The following is a 16,898-nucleotide window of genomic DNA, read 5'->3' on the forward strand; positions in this document are numbered from 1 at the left end:
TTTTCCCTATTTTTTATGCAATTGTGCCAATAATGCCCTTATATTTAACTTTCTGGAAGGTAATCTGTCCAATAAATTTACCCTATAAACAACCTAAGTACACTCCAGTGGTTCTCTGGCACATAGCTAAAATAGCCATAGCATTTAAACTTTATTGATAATTCCCATCTGCCAAGGTAAGCTGCTTAACCAAAATTGTACGGGATTAAACTCACTGACTGTTCATCTTTCCAAAATCATAGAATTCTTAAGCTAGAAAAGACCTCAGGTATAATCTAGACCAATGCAGTCATTTCCCAATAAAATGGAGAGGTTAGATGGCTTGTTGAGGGTCAAATAGCTAGCAAATATTGTGGCTGGATTTAAACCTAGGTGTTTCTGATTTTAGCATTCTATCCACTGCACCACTTATCGGTCCCAGTACAATCATATTCTATCTCACTTGATACATACTGGTGCTCAAGACTCATATAAAGGAAATATATCTTTTATCACGACTCAAAATAGGATCAATTTTTTTCATTTTATGAAGCAAAGAATTCTGGGCCCAGAAATGCCTAGTTACATACAGAAATCACTGTGAATCCCATTAGAACCAAATTGATCCAAATTCTTGATTCTCTTTTTAAAAAAAAAATCAAATTTCCAAAAATACTTTAAACAAATAAAAATACTCTTGACTCACTTGCTACTGGGTCGTTTCTGCAGGGCTTTGTCAAGGATAAGTGATGGAGCACTTCTTCTCCTCTCTGCTAGCGTTTTCATTTTCTAGAGAAAAACAAAAACAAAGTGAATAGTACATAGACCGTAAAACAATAAGTAAATATGTCTTTGCAATACAATTAAACATGATTTTATTGATCCCCTACTATGTATTCATAGGGCAACGATGTGGCTCAGTATATAAAAGCACCAGGATTGGAGTTAGGAAGACTCATCTTCCTGAGTTCAAACCCAGCCAGAGTGTATGTGATCATGGGGAGTCATTTAATCCTATTTGCCTCAGTTTCCTCATCTGTAAAATAAGGTAGAGAAGGAAATAGCAAAGTACTTCAGTATCTTTGCCAGGAAAACACCAGATGGGGTCACAGAAAGTCAGACAAGAATGAAATAAGTAAATTCTATCTGGACAACTTACAATATTCAAATTGTAAAATATTTCTTTTGTCTGTAAGTACCTCCAGGGACCAAGTGTCAACAATGTCTGGCATGCCATGGAGTGCTCAGTAAATAGAATTGATTGATTGATTGTTTCCATCTAAAAGATGTAAAAAGTAGAGGAAGTTAGGGTACTAATAGCATTTCTGAAACAACAATACTGATTCAATCTATTCCTTTGTTATAGCCAGCGACAAGCCAGGATTTTCTTGTTTGTGACAACCACTAGAAATGTGATACATGGTAATAGATGGAGATTATTGACTTATACCATACAGACTCTAAGAGAACATGTCAGGACAAGTTGAGCTTTTATGGGCAACCTTGGCTTACAGTGTTTCACTGAAAAGAGGGAAAAGACTAAAGTTAGAGCTTAACCATGCTGTTTATGAAATAAACTGGCAGATATAGACTACAACATCCTCTGAGGTTCCATAGTCTATGATCACAATTGAATCTCACCATTGACAATATTAGACTTCAGAGTCTTTGGGTAGGTAAACTTAATCTTCCCGGGGTCTCAGTTTCCTCAGTTGTAAAATGAGAAGATTGGACTACATAGCCACTGAGGGCTTCTAGTCAGAGGAATTCAAGAACAGGATTTGATGATATCCTGTTAAAAAATCAATTAAACACTACAAAAATTCAGAATAGTATTAGAGAATGATAGCGATTATTATATGAAATACTAGGCTTCTATGCTATCATGATAGTTTCCTAAGATTTACAAAACAAAATCTTCTTTCTTTGTTGTTATTCAATCAGTATGAAAAAGTACCTTCATGAAATAGATGATAACTGCCTTTTATAAAGAATTTTCAAAGTGAGAAAATACAGTGTCCTAAATGTCTTAATGCAATTTTAAGCTAATAGTTTTTATATCAAAGTTTAAAGCTACACTAAGATTTTTATTACCATATGCTATTTCCACAACAACTCTCTAAGGAAGGTACTATTATTATCCCTGTTTATTGGATGAGCAAACATAGATTCAAAGAAGTTGCTCATTTTGTCCAAGGATAGTAAGAAGCACCCTCAGGTCAGATACCAACCAAGAACGTTCTGACCTCAGGTTCAGCCTGCTCTATCCATGAGCCCCAAGCTCCCTGTTATTTTTTAAAGTCATACATCCATTATGCACATAATTAAGTGGACAATAAACAAATTATGGGTTTCTGTCATTTTTTTAAAAACATAAGCCTTTAAACTATCTGTAAAGGTCCATAAATAGCAAGCCATTGGATTTTAAAGAGGATAATAGAATTCTTTTAAACCTTATTTCTTGATTCTAGCTCAATTATCTCAACAAGGTTTTGACTCCTGGCTAAACTGACACCACATACTGGGCAGATGAATGGGTAGTGATTATGTTCTACTCAGGGCTGGTTAGCCAATCCAGATAAAACAAATGCTGTCTATACAGAGTTATACATATTCCTATGCTGTGGTATAGGGTATATACTCCCTTCTGAAGTTAAAATGACCTCCAAAGAATTACTCTTTATAAAGCCCTCTTTCTATGGGATAATGGAAAGATCATTTTGGAATATCATCTTTTTTTTTTTCTTCTTTATCAAAGTACTTTCAAGGGTGCCACACTGTACTATTACTATACATTATATAAATAGGAATTAAATTAGACTATTATGTTAAACTCTACTGACCAATATGGGAAGGTGCTTCCTTCTCCCCACCTTCATATATAGATTATGCTTCATAACTGACTTTCCTTGAATGTAAGAGGAAAAGTTTGTAGATAAGCAATCATAAATTTTACAATGGAATTGTGAAAATACACGTGTTTCCTATCACATTTTTAACAAAGGATGAAGTCAATAAACATTTATATGTACTTGCATCTAATGTGAGTAAAGCACTTAATACTTTAGGTAGTAGGGCACAAAGACAGAAAAAAAATTCTTACCCTCAAGGAATTTCATTTCTTGTTAGAATCATAGAACCATAGAACCCCAAAACTGGAAGAGGCCACAGAGGCCATCATTTCTAATAACCAACAGTCCTCTCAATGAGATGATTCCATCAAGTAATTATTCAGCCTCTCTGTTTGAAGAACTCTAGTGAAGAAGGAACTCATTATTTTCTGAGATAGCCCATTAGAGCAAGTATGTAGTATAGTGGATAAAGCACCTGTTTTGAAATCAGGAATACTCATTTTCCTAAGTTCAATTCTGGCCTCAGATTCTTACTAGCTGTATGACCCTGGGCAAGTCACTTAATCTTGTTTGCCTCAGTTTCCTCATCTGTAAAATGAACTGGAGAAGGAAATGGCAAACCACTCCAGTATCTTTGCCAAGAAAACTCTAAATGAGGTCACCGAGTCAGACGCAATTAAAAATCTCCAGCAAATGAAAAAAAAAATTAGTCAGTTCTTATTAAGTTGTTTTGGTCATGTCCTACTCTTCATTACCCCATTTGAGGTTTTCTTGGCAAAGAAAAGAGTAGTTTGCCATTTCCTTTCCTCACTCATTTTACAGAAGAAAAAACTGAGGCAAATAGGGAAGCAAACTGGGCTTGGGGTCAGAAAGTTCTGGACTGGAATCTGGCCTCAGGTCATTTTTACCAACTCTGGACAAAACAGGCAACTAACTTCTCTGAATCTGTTTGTTCATCTGATAAAGGGATAATAATAGCTCCTATCTTAGAGGGTTGTTGTAAAAATAACATATATCTCAAGGTAATGTAGAATTGGCAGTGACTGAACAACAATAGCCCATTACTCTTTTAATTGGCCCTAACTGGAATAAAATTAGTTAATGACATCTGAATTTGGACATACTATAGTCCATCAACTACCTAGTCCTGGTAAACAGAAGTTGGAGGGGCAGAGGAGAAATGGAGAAGGCACATACTCTTTTGAATTACAAAGGAATTGTGAACTGAACAGTGAAAAGGAAAGTCTATCTAGTTCACAGAGCAGGTTAACTTAAGACAGACTTCTAAAATTCTAAGTTAAAGTCTCTTGTTGAACCAAGTTAAAGATCTAAGGTAAACTCTCCTGCTCCATTTCTGAGAACCACACGTATATCTAGACAGGAAATAGGCTGACTTCCTTGTCTTTCAAGTCTTAGTTCAAATCCCATCTTCTCCAACAAACCTTTCCTGGTCCCCATCCAATACTAATACTTTCTTTCTGAGACTTCCCTTCCCTGTATATAAACTGTGTGCACATAATTGTTTGCATGTTGTCTCCCCCTTTAGGATGTTAGCTCCTTTAGGGCAGACAACCCACTTTTTCTGGGGTTTTTTGGTACCCTCAACATTTAACATAAGACTTGGAAAACAGTAAGCACTTAAATATTTATTCATTTGCCTAGATTAGGCCACGTGATAGATTGCTGTCATGATGAGATTAGAGCTCCAGTCACTGATATACAGAGCTAACAACTAGGGCTATTTCTGCTTTTGGGTGGTCACTGTTTTTTTTCTGTCTGTTCCAGGATTAAAGGAGATTAAAACAAAAATTATCAATGGATTGGGTTCCCTCCCCCATCCAGAACTACTGCTGGTAGCAGGAAAAGAGCTATAACCTCTGCTCCTTCTGAGGCCACATTCCAGCCTTTTGGCCCCCTGAACATTCCACAAAAGTTAAGCCCTCACACCCTACATTCTGACACTGCACATCCAAGTTTACCATAAAGTAAACAATGAAGACCTTCCCCATTCTAAATCAGTGCAAAAAAGCTTTATTACAGTGGCAACCATATATGGTATTTGTTCCAGGCTTCATCTGTCAGGAAAGCAATAAGGAAAATATTAGAAAAAAGATTCCTAGTGGTTCTTACTTCAGGATCCACTGTCGTTATCTGTTGGAAGTAAAGTGTCGGGAGGAAGAGTGTACAAAATTTACCCGGAGACATATTTCACAAGATCTTGGATGGGTTGAAGGGGACCTCAGAAGACAGCTAGTATAACCTCGACATTTTATGAATGACAAGCTGTAGTCCAGAAAGGACCAATGATGACGTTAGAGTTAGAAAAGTATTAAGTGGAAGAATTGGAGTTTGAACCTAGTCTCTGATGCTGATTACACTGAATTTTCTCTCAGGATTCTTAGGAAATCATAGGCCTTTCAGCTGGAAGTAATCTTAAACCAGGTAGTACAATTGCCTTATTTTTCAAATGAGGAAACTAACTCCTAGAGAAGTAAAGGAACTTGACCACAGGTAATTAATGGCAGCAGCAAAAAACAAGCAACTCATTGAAGCTAACACTGCCTGTTCCAAAGGTATTTCCTCAGTCCTACATAGGAATACACCCAAGATCAAATCCTGGTTCTAAAAGTTATAATTTTAAGCAATTCACTCAACTTCTTTGAGACTCAGTTTCTGTATCTGTAGAATGATTTTATGACAAAATACCCACAATGACACTTTAAAACTAATTTCTAGGATGCCTCAGGCCACTTCTGTCCTTCAAAATTAATCCAGGAGGCAGCCCAAGTTTTTGGCAATTTCCTTAACTAAAGTTCTGAACTGCATTTCATCGGTCATAAAGTGGTGGGGTTACTGTAGTTAGTCCCCTTGGCCCCTTTCACCTCTCAATCTATGCTCTTGTGCTACAAAATGTCTCTGACGTAGAACCCAAGATACCTAGTCTTCCTCTGAAGGGGAAGATCTCCTTTCTTAAATATATAATTCTACCAAAGCTGGAAATGGCATATGACTATCTGGCTTGACCCCAGTAGGGTAATAGAAATAGGATCAGTGGGTAGAAATTGTAGGGTGGCAAATTTTGTGCAGGAATAGAAAAGCTGCCTAATAATTAGAGCTGTCTGAAAGTGAGATCATATGCTTTAGTAGAGAAAAAGTGTTTTCTCCCCAGAGGTCTTCAAATTACTTGACTACCCATGGGGGAATCCATAACAATGGCTGATAGAAGGAGATAACTCACAAATATAAGATACTATGATATAGGAATAGATTTTACTTTATTCTTTGGACAGATATATCCAGTTATCTCATTTTCTCTCTCCTCTGCACATGTGAAGAGTTCTGAACTTAGTTTTCAGGAAGACCTGGATTCAAGTCACTAATTTTGGAACCTTTATTCTTGAAGAGGACCAAAATGACATCACCATGCTGAAATTGAGTTGCAATGTGGAAGATGAGACCAAAATAAACTCGGAATGCTCTGCCACAGGTCGGACACAAATAGTCCCTATGAACATTTGGGGTGGACTCTATAACTGTACCTCTTGTGTTTCTTCTGGGCTAATTCAATTCTGTTTTGCTCAGAGAGCCCAGCATCTTCTCTGATGAGGACACGCCATGCTGGGCAGTCCTGTGCCAGTGTCTCCCATGTCATACATTCAATTCTAACGTTCTTAAAAGAGGCTGTCTTTGTTTCGCTTTTTCTGACCCTTTTGTGAGCATTTGCCCTGTGTGAGTTCTCCATAAAATAATCTTTTTGGCAAGCATACATTTGGCATTTGAACAATGTAGCCAGCCCAATGGAATTGTGTTCCATTCAGATACTGGACCTTCCCAGTCTCACATACTCATCTGTAAAAGGGTATAACTATATCCCCATAGATATAGTAATGATATACAAAAAGCACCCTGTGAACTTCAGAAAGGCAGATATGAATGCCAGCTACTATTTAGGTGAGACTTTTCACTAAAACTAAACTATAGGGAATAGTAGGACACATGAATGATAAGTTGCTTTAATAGAGTGAATTATTTATCATAAAGACATAGAAGTATGTATTTGCTACGACATGCTATTTTTGGTATCTGACCCACATACTGCTATTTTAGTTGAGGAACTTTCGACTATTATACTTTATTTTGTCATTATTTGCTTATACTCAAAGAAAACTTTATAATTACCAAATTTTACACATATATACATGAACTACTTCGTCCAGGAACAGTGAAAGTATATTATGAACACCTACATGAACAGTAAGAGTATATTATCCCAAATTTAGAGATAAGGAAACTGAGGCACAGAGTGATGTAAGTGACTTTACTTAAAGTACACAGGTAGTAAATAGAAATCAGAATTGGAAGATAAGCCCTTTAACCCCATATCCAATATTTATACCACTAAAAGTCCCTTCTATCCCAGAGAGAGGGAATTTCATTTAACACTTCAGTAAGTATTCAACTCGGTAAGAATTTTCAGTAGATTTTCATTATTCCCTTGTGTCTGACTCTTCTTGACTCCATTTTGGGGAGTCTTCCTGATTATAAGCCTAGGGCTGGGTCCACTGCACTACTTAGTAGATCACTACTGTGATCTGAAGACACAGATATTGAGGACCAGAAAGGTTGAGATGTTCAAGGACAAAGAGCAAATTAAGATTCCAGGCCTGGTTCTTGGGCTTGAAAGAATCAGTGCTCTTCTGCTATACCACACCTTCTTGTCTAATTGCACAAATGTATGAGACACTTCCTTTAACTGTCACTATGGAAAAAACCCACAAATTTCTCTGTTCCACCACCCACAACCTTTGGAGAACAATAAATTATTTCCTCTTCCTTAAGCTAATAAATAAATCACCATTGTGCTCTCATTAAAAGCCATAACAATTCTGGCAACAAGAGTTTCTTCCTAGAGTCAGTAAAAAAAAGAAGATCCTACATGAGCAGAAAAAATGTGGAGCTATTTCCCATGTGCATGCACCAGAGCAGATTTCTCAGGAACATGTGACTCCATGTACCCACACATATAAGTCAAACACAGTCCCATTAATTTGTGCATTTTTGAGCCTATTGTGATAAATTTGGAAAATGTTTAAAGTGTTCTGGTGGCAAATAAAATGTTGTTATCAATAAGGAAACAAGATTAGCTGGTCATCCCAATTGGAATTGCTTTTTAAAAACATATGTGACAGACATATAGATACTGAAGTGGGCAAAAATCAATCAGAAACAGCAGGCCAGAAATAAGAGTTGACATTTATATAAGTTTTTAAAGGTGGCAAGCAGTTTTCCATACATTACCTCATTAGATCTTCACAAGAACCTAGTAAAAAAGATACCACAACTAATGAGTATCAGAGCTAGGAATTGAACTCGGGTCTCTCCCAGCTGACCTGTATCTCAACAGTTTTTGTTACTAATATACTAATTAGATGGAAAAGTACTTGAAACACATCAGGGGAAAAACAGGGTGCTAGTTGCTAGGGAGACAAAGATGAAAAGTAAATGGCATCCATTCCATCAAGAACCTTATAATCTAGTTGATAGCAGGATGAGGCATGCACAGTTAGTAAGAGTTGGGTATCAGCAGGTAAATGGAAAGATTCAGGCAGAGTACTGTAAGAAAATTGAAAAGGAAAGAATATTTTCACTTGAAGAAATCACAGAAAGTGACATGTTGGTAGAACCTTAAAGAATGAAAAAAGACATAATATGGTTCAGTAGTAAAAAACAAACAAAAACCACATTGGGTTTGGAGGCATAGGTCCTGGTTTCCAATTTTGTTGCTTTCTCTTGGGCAAGTCATCTTGTCTCTCCAGGTCTCAGTTTTCTCATCAAATGAGGAGCTTATCATCTCTAATATCCCTTCTAGTTTTAAGGTAAAGATAAGGAAGGAATAAATTCCAGGTATTAGGGATAACCTGCATCACAGTGAAAAATGACCCTAACCTGCCATTTTAATGAAATTGGGAACACCTGAACAATTTCCTTCCATCAATATAACCCTCTCTGCAGTTTAGAAAGCTGCCCAGAGCAATTAGAGTTAAATGATTTGTAGGTCACCTGGCCAGTGCATATCAGGTGAGACTTTTACCTGATCTTGCTGGTTCAGAGGCCAATTCTCTGTTCAGTGTAAAATGAATTAATGAAAAAATCAACTTTTATGGCAGCAGCATCAGATAATATTCAAGAACCCAGAAACAAGTCATCAGAAGACCTGTGAAACACAAGTCAGTCTCTACTCCCGACATGCACCCTTTGGATGACTAGTGAACAGGATGTTTAATTCCCTGAGACTCAATTTCCTCATCTGTAAAATGGGGGAGTTGGTCTAGATGGTCTCTAGATCCATGTCCTATAATTACCTTAATAATCTATTGTCTGCCTTAGAATCTCTTACTATTTATAGGCAGGAGTATTTCTTTGGGTGACAAAGTGGAAAGAGTGCTGGCCCTGGAGTTAAGAATCAAATCTCAAGACATTTACTATAGTTGTTTGAACTTACTGTAATTGTGAGGATCAAATCAGATAATATTTATAAAAAGCACTTAGCACAGTGTCTAATACAGAGTAGACATTATATAAATGCTTATTCTTCTCTCCTCCCTCCCCAATAACAAATCTACATCCTGATTACTCCACAACTTGCCTTCCTTTGGCCTTCATCTTTGTTTATAAGTTAATTTTTATTCATTTGCATATATTTTTAAAGGCAAAGTCATGAAATGTTCACACTTAGAAGGCCCTCAAGGGTTTTCCAGTCAATTCAGTCCTCTTATTTTATTGATGAGGAAAGTGAGCCCCAAAAGAAGGGAAGTAGTTTGCTAAAAATTACAGAATTAGTGACAGATCAAAGACTATAAATCAAGTGCTTCCTTCCGAATCCACTTATTTCTATTATACTCCAACTGACTTAATACATTTTCATAAGCAATTGTTTTCTATCCCCTTAAAAATATATATATAAAAGTGAGACAAAAACTTTTAGGATTCATCCAAAGTAGCTCATAGGGGGAAAATATGTATTTCTGTAAGTATGCATCCTTTGTTAGATTTGTTTCCTGGTTCTGTTTTGAAGTTTATACCAAGTCCTTTAACTGGGTTCTTGCATTATCCCTTGGAGCCCACTTGCTTCTCTTTCTCTGATTGCTTTTGTGTTACAAAAGTAACACACTCCACTCCCTCCAAAAATTCAAACACAATCAAGTACTCATTAAATGTCATCAATTAAAGACATTTCTTTACTTTCCAGATTTCCCATACACAAGATTATACTGTAGTTAGCAACTGTATTTAGCTATATGCAGGGTGTCCCAAAAGTCTTTAGTACAATTTTAAACTATTCAAATTTACTCTGAGGAGATGGTAAAGCTGCCCTATAGAATAAATAGATCAGGTTGCAAACTAACTGTCCCAATAAAAAACTACAACTTAATACTTCTTCCATTATTCCTGGAGAGTCTTCTGTTGAACAGGGGCTCTCACCTTCAGGTTAAAGAATGCTGACCAAAGTACTATGTTCACCCATGCAATCTAGGAAAGAAAAATACAAGGTGTTCCAAAAATTACTTACTATGTGTCAGCTGCTTTGTATGTCCTAGAAATCACCTACTGTGAGCTGACTGCTTCTATTATCTCATTTGTTCCTCACAACCACCCAGGGAGGTAGGTGCTATAATCATCTCCATTTTACAGTTGAGGAAGCAAGTAATTTGCCTATGGTCATGCAAGGAGACAGCAGCCTAAGTGGTTTATTTACATTCTTTGGTATAGTTCCATCTAAGCCATAAGTACAGCCTTTCTCAGAATCAAGAGCAAATAACAAATTCTACTCTAACCTTCCTAGATTGTCCATGCCATGCAAAGAAGAGGCACACAAGGTCAAACCTGGATCTAGGGGAGTTTCAGCAGTACATGCCTCCAGACATATTTTGATTTGGGAAGCGTGGGCAGCAAAAATCAGAAATAAAGGGTACAATTGCAGCTGCTACATTAAGACTCTTTTTGCTGCTAGTAGATTTATTCGGTTTTCAAAATGTTAGAGCTATTTTAGCATCATTTTTGGCTTAGCTATCTTTCTTAGCTCCTTTAAAGAAGAAAATTAAAGAAAAATGAGTAGTTTTCAATCAACACCAACAGATCAGGATTCAAATTGTTTTGGAATCGAACGCAAACCCTTTTCAGAAGGAACTAGTTCTAATTGGTTTCTCCATCTAATTTCAGAGCATAATTTTGGAGTCCAGACATGGGGATTTCCCTTACTCTCAACAACTAAGGGTTTTAAAGCACTTTCCTCACAACAAACCTACCAGGTAAGGCAAGTGATTGCAGGTATGTTGTTTGCAAGATTAGATCAATGAAGCCCAAATAGACTAAGTTATCAGCCCAAGTACTAGTCATAGAGTTGATATTCAAATTTTCAATCTCTGACTTCAAAGCTCACATTTCCTTGCAAGTCACTGGGTGTGACTTAAGCAGCTAGGTGGTGCAATGGATAGAATTGTTAGACTTGCTGTCAGTTACACCCAGAGTTCAAAAACTTCAAAACCTAGCTTTGTAACATTGGGAAAGGCTCAGTTTTCTCATCAGTAAAATGGGAATATTAAAAGTACCCAAGTCACAAGGTTGTTGTGAAGATCAAATGAGATAATATGTAATAAGATGTATTATTGTTGTTTTTCAGTTATGTCTACTGGATGTGGGGTTTTCTTGGCAAAAATAATGTAATAGTTTGCCATTTCTTTCTCCAGTGGGTTAAGGCAAATGGAGGTTAAATGACCTACCCAGGGTCATAAAATTAACAAGTGCCTGAGACTGGATTTGAATTCTGATCTCCCTGACTCCAGGCCTAGCATCTATCTGCCTCAAAGTGACATATTACACATATGTAATAAATGTGAAGTATTTCAAGTGATTTACAAGCCTTAACACCCTATATAAATGCTAGCTATTATATCATTATATAAAATATAACTAAAATGGAATGAGAATACCTTTTCTTTTCTTTTTTAAACAAATATATAAAAACTCAGAGAGGCACTATGACCCTGAGTAGAAGTACTAAGACTGTTGTCAAAGTAACTTGGTTCAAATTATGGCTTTCAACTGTTTGTAAGACAAGTCAAGTTCTTATAGCCTTGATTTTCTCAACTAGAAAATAAAGGATAGGATTAAAAGATTTCTAAGGTCCCTTCCCTTTATGATTATGATTCTAGTTATTTTTATAGCCATATTAATGCTGTCTCTTAAGGAGTACCTCAGAAGACTATTCTACAAGCATTTCTTATTCTCTATGATAGCTTTAATCACTGAATGGATATTGCTTTAGTCAAACTGAGACCTATTAAAGATCTGGGCTTGAAAAGGACAAGATTATCCTGAGCTATGTGTTGCCTCTAGACCCAGATGGTTCCAAAATGGAAAGTGAGGCTGGTGACTTTGCCTAGCTCTCCCTCCCTCAAAACCAACTCACTTGCAAGTCATGGCATCACCTCCCTGGTGGCATGGTCTTTTATGAGAATGAAGGACAAATAGCAACAACAACAAAGACAGGCACTGTACTATTCCAACGACAGTCATTGCCTAAAAACACTTTGGAGTTTTCTTGAGACATACCTGTTTCATTATTGTCAAATCTAATGATCATGCTCAGGTTTGGAAGGCTGTCCTGGATGATCTGATTTAGATTCTGAAACTTCAAACCCTTCATTTTAGAGATGAAAAAACTGAGATCTAGAGGTTAGTGACTCACCTAAGGTGATAAGGCTAGCAGTGGCAAAGAAAGAACCCAGTCTCCTGCATCCCAGTGCAGTATTTTTCTATGATATCTATCTTTACTCTCCCTTTTCCCTAGTCCTCAAGAGCTAAGATTTCAACATTCTGAAAGATCCAGGTGATCATTTCTATCATTATTCATTCGAGTCTAAAACTACAGGCACACATAACTCAAAATGAAACAGTTCTCTTTCAAATACACATTTAAGATAAGCAAGCTTGTTATGATCAGAAATGTCCAGGTCATTCAAAATTACTTCCTTTTAAATAAGGAGAAGGGGCAGAGTAGGGATATAGCAGCCTGTTAAAGGCTTGTAAAGGAGGCAGGGTCAATACCTTAATGGAAAAAAGACAAGGAAGATTTTAAAACAATATGGAAGAAAATAATGGGTCTTTCCTTCATTTGACAAATTATAAAAATAGTCTTGGCAAAAGGGGAAAAAATCAAATACAGAATCATGGAGACAAGCTGGAAGGCACCTGAGAGATTATTTTATTCATATTCCTCATTTTATAGGTCATGAAGGCAGGTAAATTAGAGCCAGGTGTGACTTGTCCAAGGTCACACAGCAAGCTATTAGAGGTGGTACCTGAAACCTGTTCTCTCAGACTCCACTGTACTTTCCCCCCCCATTTCTCATTATTGTATTTCCCCGGATTGAGACACCTGATTACCAAATGATTAGCCAACTCTACATTTGGCAAAGTGATTCCCAGTACCAAGATTTAGAGCTGGGACATTGACAATATCCTAGACCTTGAAGTCCCACCCCCTCATTTCAATGAGGAAACTGAGGTCAACAAGGGTAATATAATTCACCCAAGGTCAGGCAATTGGCTAACAGACCTAGCATTCTCAAATCAGGTCCCCCTGCCAATTCCCATATTCTTGATACTACATCAAAACTGCCTTCAAATCACATATTAGCACTGCCCTTCCCTCCCCTCCTGCCCCCAAGAAAAACAAAAGCACACGGAAATCTTCACTGCCTGGAATGAACCTGCATACCTGCATTACAGGAGATACATCATCATCTTCATGAAATGCTCTGACAATGAGCCAAGGTGTCTGGCTGCAGTCACACAATTCTAGCCTTATAGTAGCCCGGAATCTAGACAGCTAAAGGGCCTCAGCAAGTGCTTTCGTGTACCCCAGCCCTGATATTCCCACGGGCAGAGAAGGGGTCACCCACTTCTACAACCAGTCAAAAAAGAAAACCAATCCACGCTTTTCCTAAGGAGCTCTCCCTGCAACTTTAGACAACCCGGTCCGGAAGATTTATGAAGGACAGCGAGATCTGGACCTGCTGAGTTGTCTGCATAATTCCCTTGGGAACTAGTTGTAATTATCCAATTCTTCAAGGACTTTTTTTTAAGGAGATGGCAACTCACTTCTAGCGCTTAAAAAACAATGTAAATGTGAACTATTGCAAGTTATGATTAAGATAATCAATATTTCGATTGATTACCCGAGTCTAAAACTAGAATACCCAAAGAACGGAATGGTTTTGCACGTTTGAAACGCAGGCTCTAAGAAATCAACCAATCTCTAGAAAGTCTAGTGAGGGAGAACTAGCTAAAATGCACTTGCTTTGGGAACGGTTCCAGGTGAATATGACAGATCAGAAATGATCGCGTTGCACTGCAACTATGTTTATAGGAATAAAAAGCTACAACTTGTTCAACGCTTCTCCTCCAGTCCTCCGGAATCAGCCTTGACACTCACTGCCCCCAGCCCTGGCATTCCCGCGCCTCCCTCCCCAGAAACGTCTTCACCAGAATACCATCTCTTACGGAGGGTCTAGGGGCTGTAACAAGAGAATAAGGGGAAGGGCAACGGAAGCCACCTTCGGTTAAGCGGTGTGGTCCAATTCTGACCTCAGGTTATCTACAACACTCAACCGCAGACCAGAGAAGCAACATTGACTCCTCCACCAAGCGGTTGATGGGGCCGCAGGGGCACTGGAAACAACATCCCTAGCCCACCAACACCACTTCCTGAGACTATGTAGCTCAGCGCTGCACCGAAGTCGGGGTGTGGGGGGCAGAGGAAGGCGAGGGATGCTAATGAAAGCGTATTGCAGAAGATATCCAACCCGGGCAAGGTGAAGCAATGGAGACAGGATCAACTACCAAAGGCAATTCTCTTTAGCTAAAGCAGCAATTTTGGGAGGAAACGCATTGTGTTTAGCTGGGGACGAGGGTGGGGAGCTGCGGAGCAACAAATTAGTAGACAGGGTAACCTCGGAGCCGACCGCAATTAAAGAGTCGTGCTTTGGAAGAATGACTCCAGGAGGCACTGAGTCTCGCAGGCAAAAATGGGGGGGGGGGGTGGCTTTGGGAGAAGTCACCTCCCCCGGCCCAATCCCAAGAGTTTCTACCCCGGAATATAGGGATCGGAGCTGCAACTCTCATAGGAGCAGCTGATGGAGGAGGGAGATGAGGATAGGAATAAGAGCTCTAGGATAAAATGAGAAAAGGGACTTGGAATATGGGTGAAAAGGGAGGGGATGCAGGGCAAATAGAAAATGATACCGTGGTAAAAAGAAGTAAATGGGCTCGGACCAAGGCAGCTGGAGACACAGAACGAGAGAGAGAGGGTTCCCAGGGCCGGGAGACCGGGGCCGTCAATCTTATGGGTAAAAAGTCCCGGGCTCCCAGCTCGCACAGAAGGCTTCGGGGCTTCAGTGGGCGCTTTTCCTGGGGGCGCGGAGAAGGTACACAGGGCAGAGGGAAACGATAGTTCAAGGTCCTCACCTTCTTGCTCTCCGTGTCACCCGCGATCCTGGACTCCCCAGTCAGAGAAGAGGAGCGCCCTGGCTGCCCCCCCAGAGTCTCCTGCTGGGGGGACATCGCTTCCATGAAGAAAATCCCAAGCAAATCCCAGCCCTTGCGCGGGGAGCTACTCGGTCATATCCTCTCGGGAAAAGCGGACGGAGGGAAGCGAGATACAAGGTTGGAGAGGAGCCCTAGGACTCGCGGCTCAGTGAAGGCACACGCCGGGGGGCAGCCACCCCAGCCTGCGTTCCTCCCGTCGGGGCCATGTAAAGACAACCGCACTCGGCTCCGCGGCTAGCAAGAGGGAATCCAAACCCTGCAGGAGCGGACCAGCGCCGCGGCCAGCCCCGCCCCTGGGTCCGCCCCCTCCCCGGAGCCCGCCCCTCAGCCCGGTCCCTTCCTGCCCCCGAGCCTCCAGTTTCTGAGGTTGGGAGCGCGCGGCCCCGCACGCGCTTGCCTGGCATCCAGTCCCCGGGCACAAGCCATCGACCTGCTTGACTCTTTTAAGCGCCCAACTGATTTCGCCTGTCTCCCAGGGAGCAGATGCTTTGTGCCTCAAGAAGAGGCTTCTGGTGCCTGGGAAGCCGCTCCCGCTGCCACCCTCCCCTTCCCCGAATGGACCCCCGCCCCTCCTGAGAAGCTTCCTTACTAAAAAAGAAACCACCCATACACCCTCCCGATGGAGCTGGTGGAATTCTGCTAGAACGGAATCTGGCTCTCTGCAGAGGCAAGACATTTTTAGAGCCCCCTCCCTTCTACTTTGCAAACTGCGGATCATTGAACAAATTTGGGAAGGCTATGGGAGCGTCCAATTTCTTGGGCAATCCAAAATGTTACTTGCTCTGGCAAGTCTGGCTGGCATTTGTGTACATCCCTCCGCGCCTCTACACAATTTGCATAAAGAAGGCGTGCTCACTGGAGGGTACCCACACGTGGGCATTCAAAACGTCAAAGGGCATTCAGGAAATTTCTGACAGAGATGGCTCTTTGAAGTGGGGGTCAGCTACGGAGAACGCTACAATATGTGGAAGCCTTTATCAGATATCAGGTCTGAAATCACAACTTCCTGCCAACCTAAATGCCGGCATATTTTTTCAAGGTCACCACAGAACCGGAGGGAAGGGAACGAGCAGAAAAGAGAGGAGGGGATCTCGGGATTAGGGCGGAGACCCGCTGCAGTTTGAGTCACTGCTTTCAGTAAAAGCTGGCGACTAGATCTGGTAATTTGGAAAGTAGCATTCTTTGAGACTGTACCGCAGAATCACTGCTTTCCAGTGATGAGGAAGGGCATGACGATAACAGGTTGTTGGCTGGCTGTCTTTCTGGTTGAAATAAAGATAGAAACCCAAGTTCCTGCAGCCTTCGGCTAATAAACTTACCAGGCCAGGTTTCATGAGAATAGGTCTGTGCTGGCCCTGTTCCAACTGTGAACTGGTCTACAAAAAAACAAACAAAAAAACCAAAACCCACAAAAATACCACACCTCAAAACTGTTTATTGTGGAAATGACGCGGAGAA

The 16,898-nt window shown here is 40.0% G+C and overlaps 1 protein-coding gene across 1 annotated transcript in view; it reads right to left on the bottom strand.

Moving 5' to 3' along the window:
* Window positions 1-15,745, bottom strand: part of ARHGAP20 (Rho GTPase activating protein 20) — a 157,437-nt gene extending 141,692 nt beyond the window's left edge. Inside the window, exons 1-2 of the mRNA XM_031961130.1 lie at window positions 15,360-15,745; window positions 686-768 (exon numbers count right to left, since the gene is read on the bottom strand). Of these exons, the coding sequence (XP_031816990.1) occupies window positions 686-768; window positions 15,360-15,464 (188 nt within the window). The 5' untranslated portion in view covers window positions 15,465-15,745. The remainder of the gene's footprint in view (window positions 1-685; window positions 769-15,359) is intronic.
* Window positions 15,746-16,898: the final 1,153 nt, after the last annotated feature.

This window comes from Sarcophilus harrisii, chromosome 3 (assembly GCF_902635505.1).
Source record: "Sarcophilus harrisii chromosome 3, mSarHar1.11, whole genome shotgun sequence".
In the NCBI taxonomy this organism is placed as follows: Eukaryota; Metazoa; Chordata; class Mammalia; order Dasyuromorphia; family Dasyuridae; genus Sarcophilus; species Sarcophilus harrisii.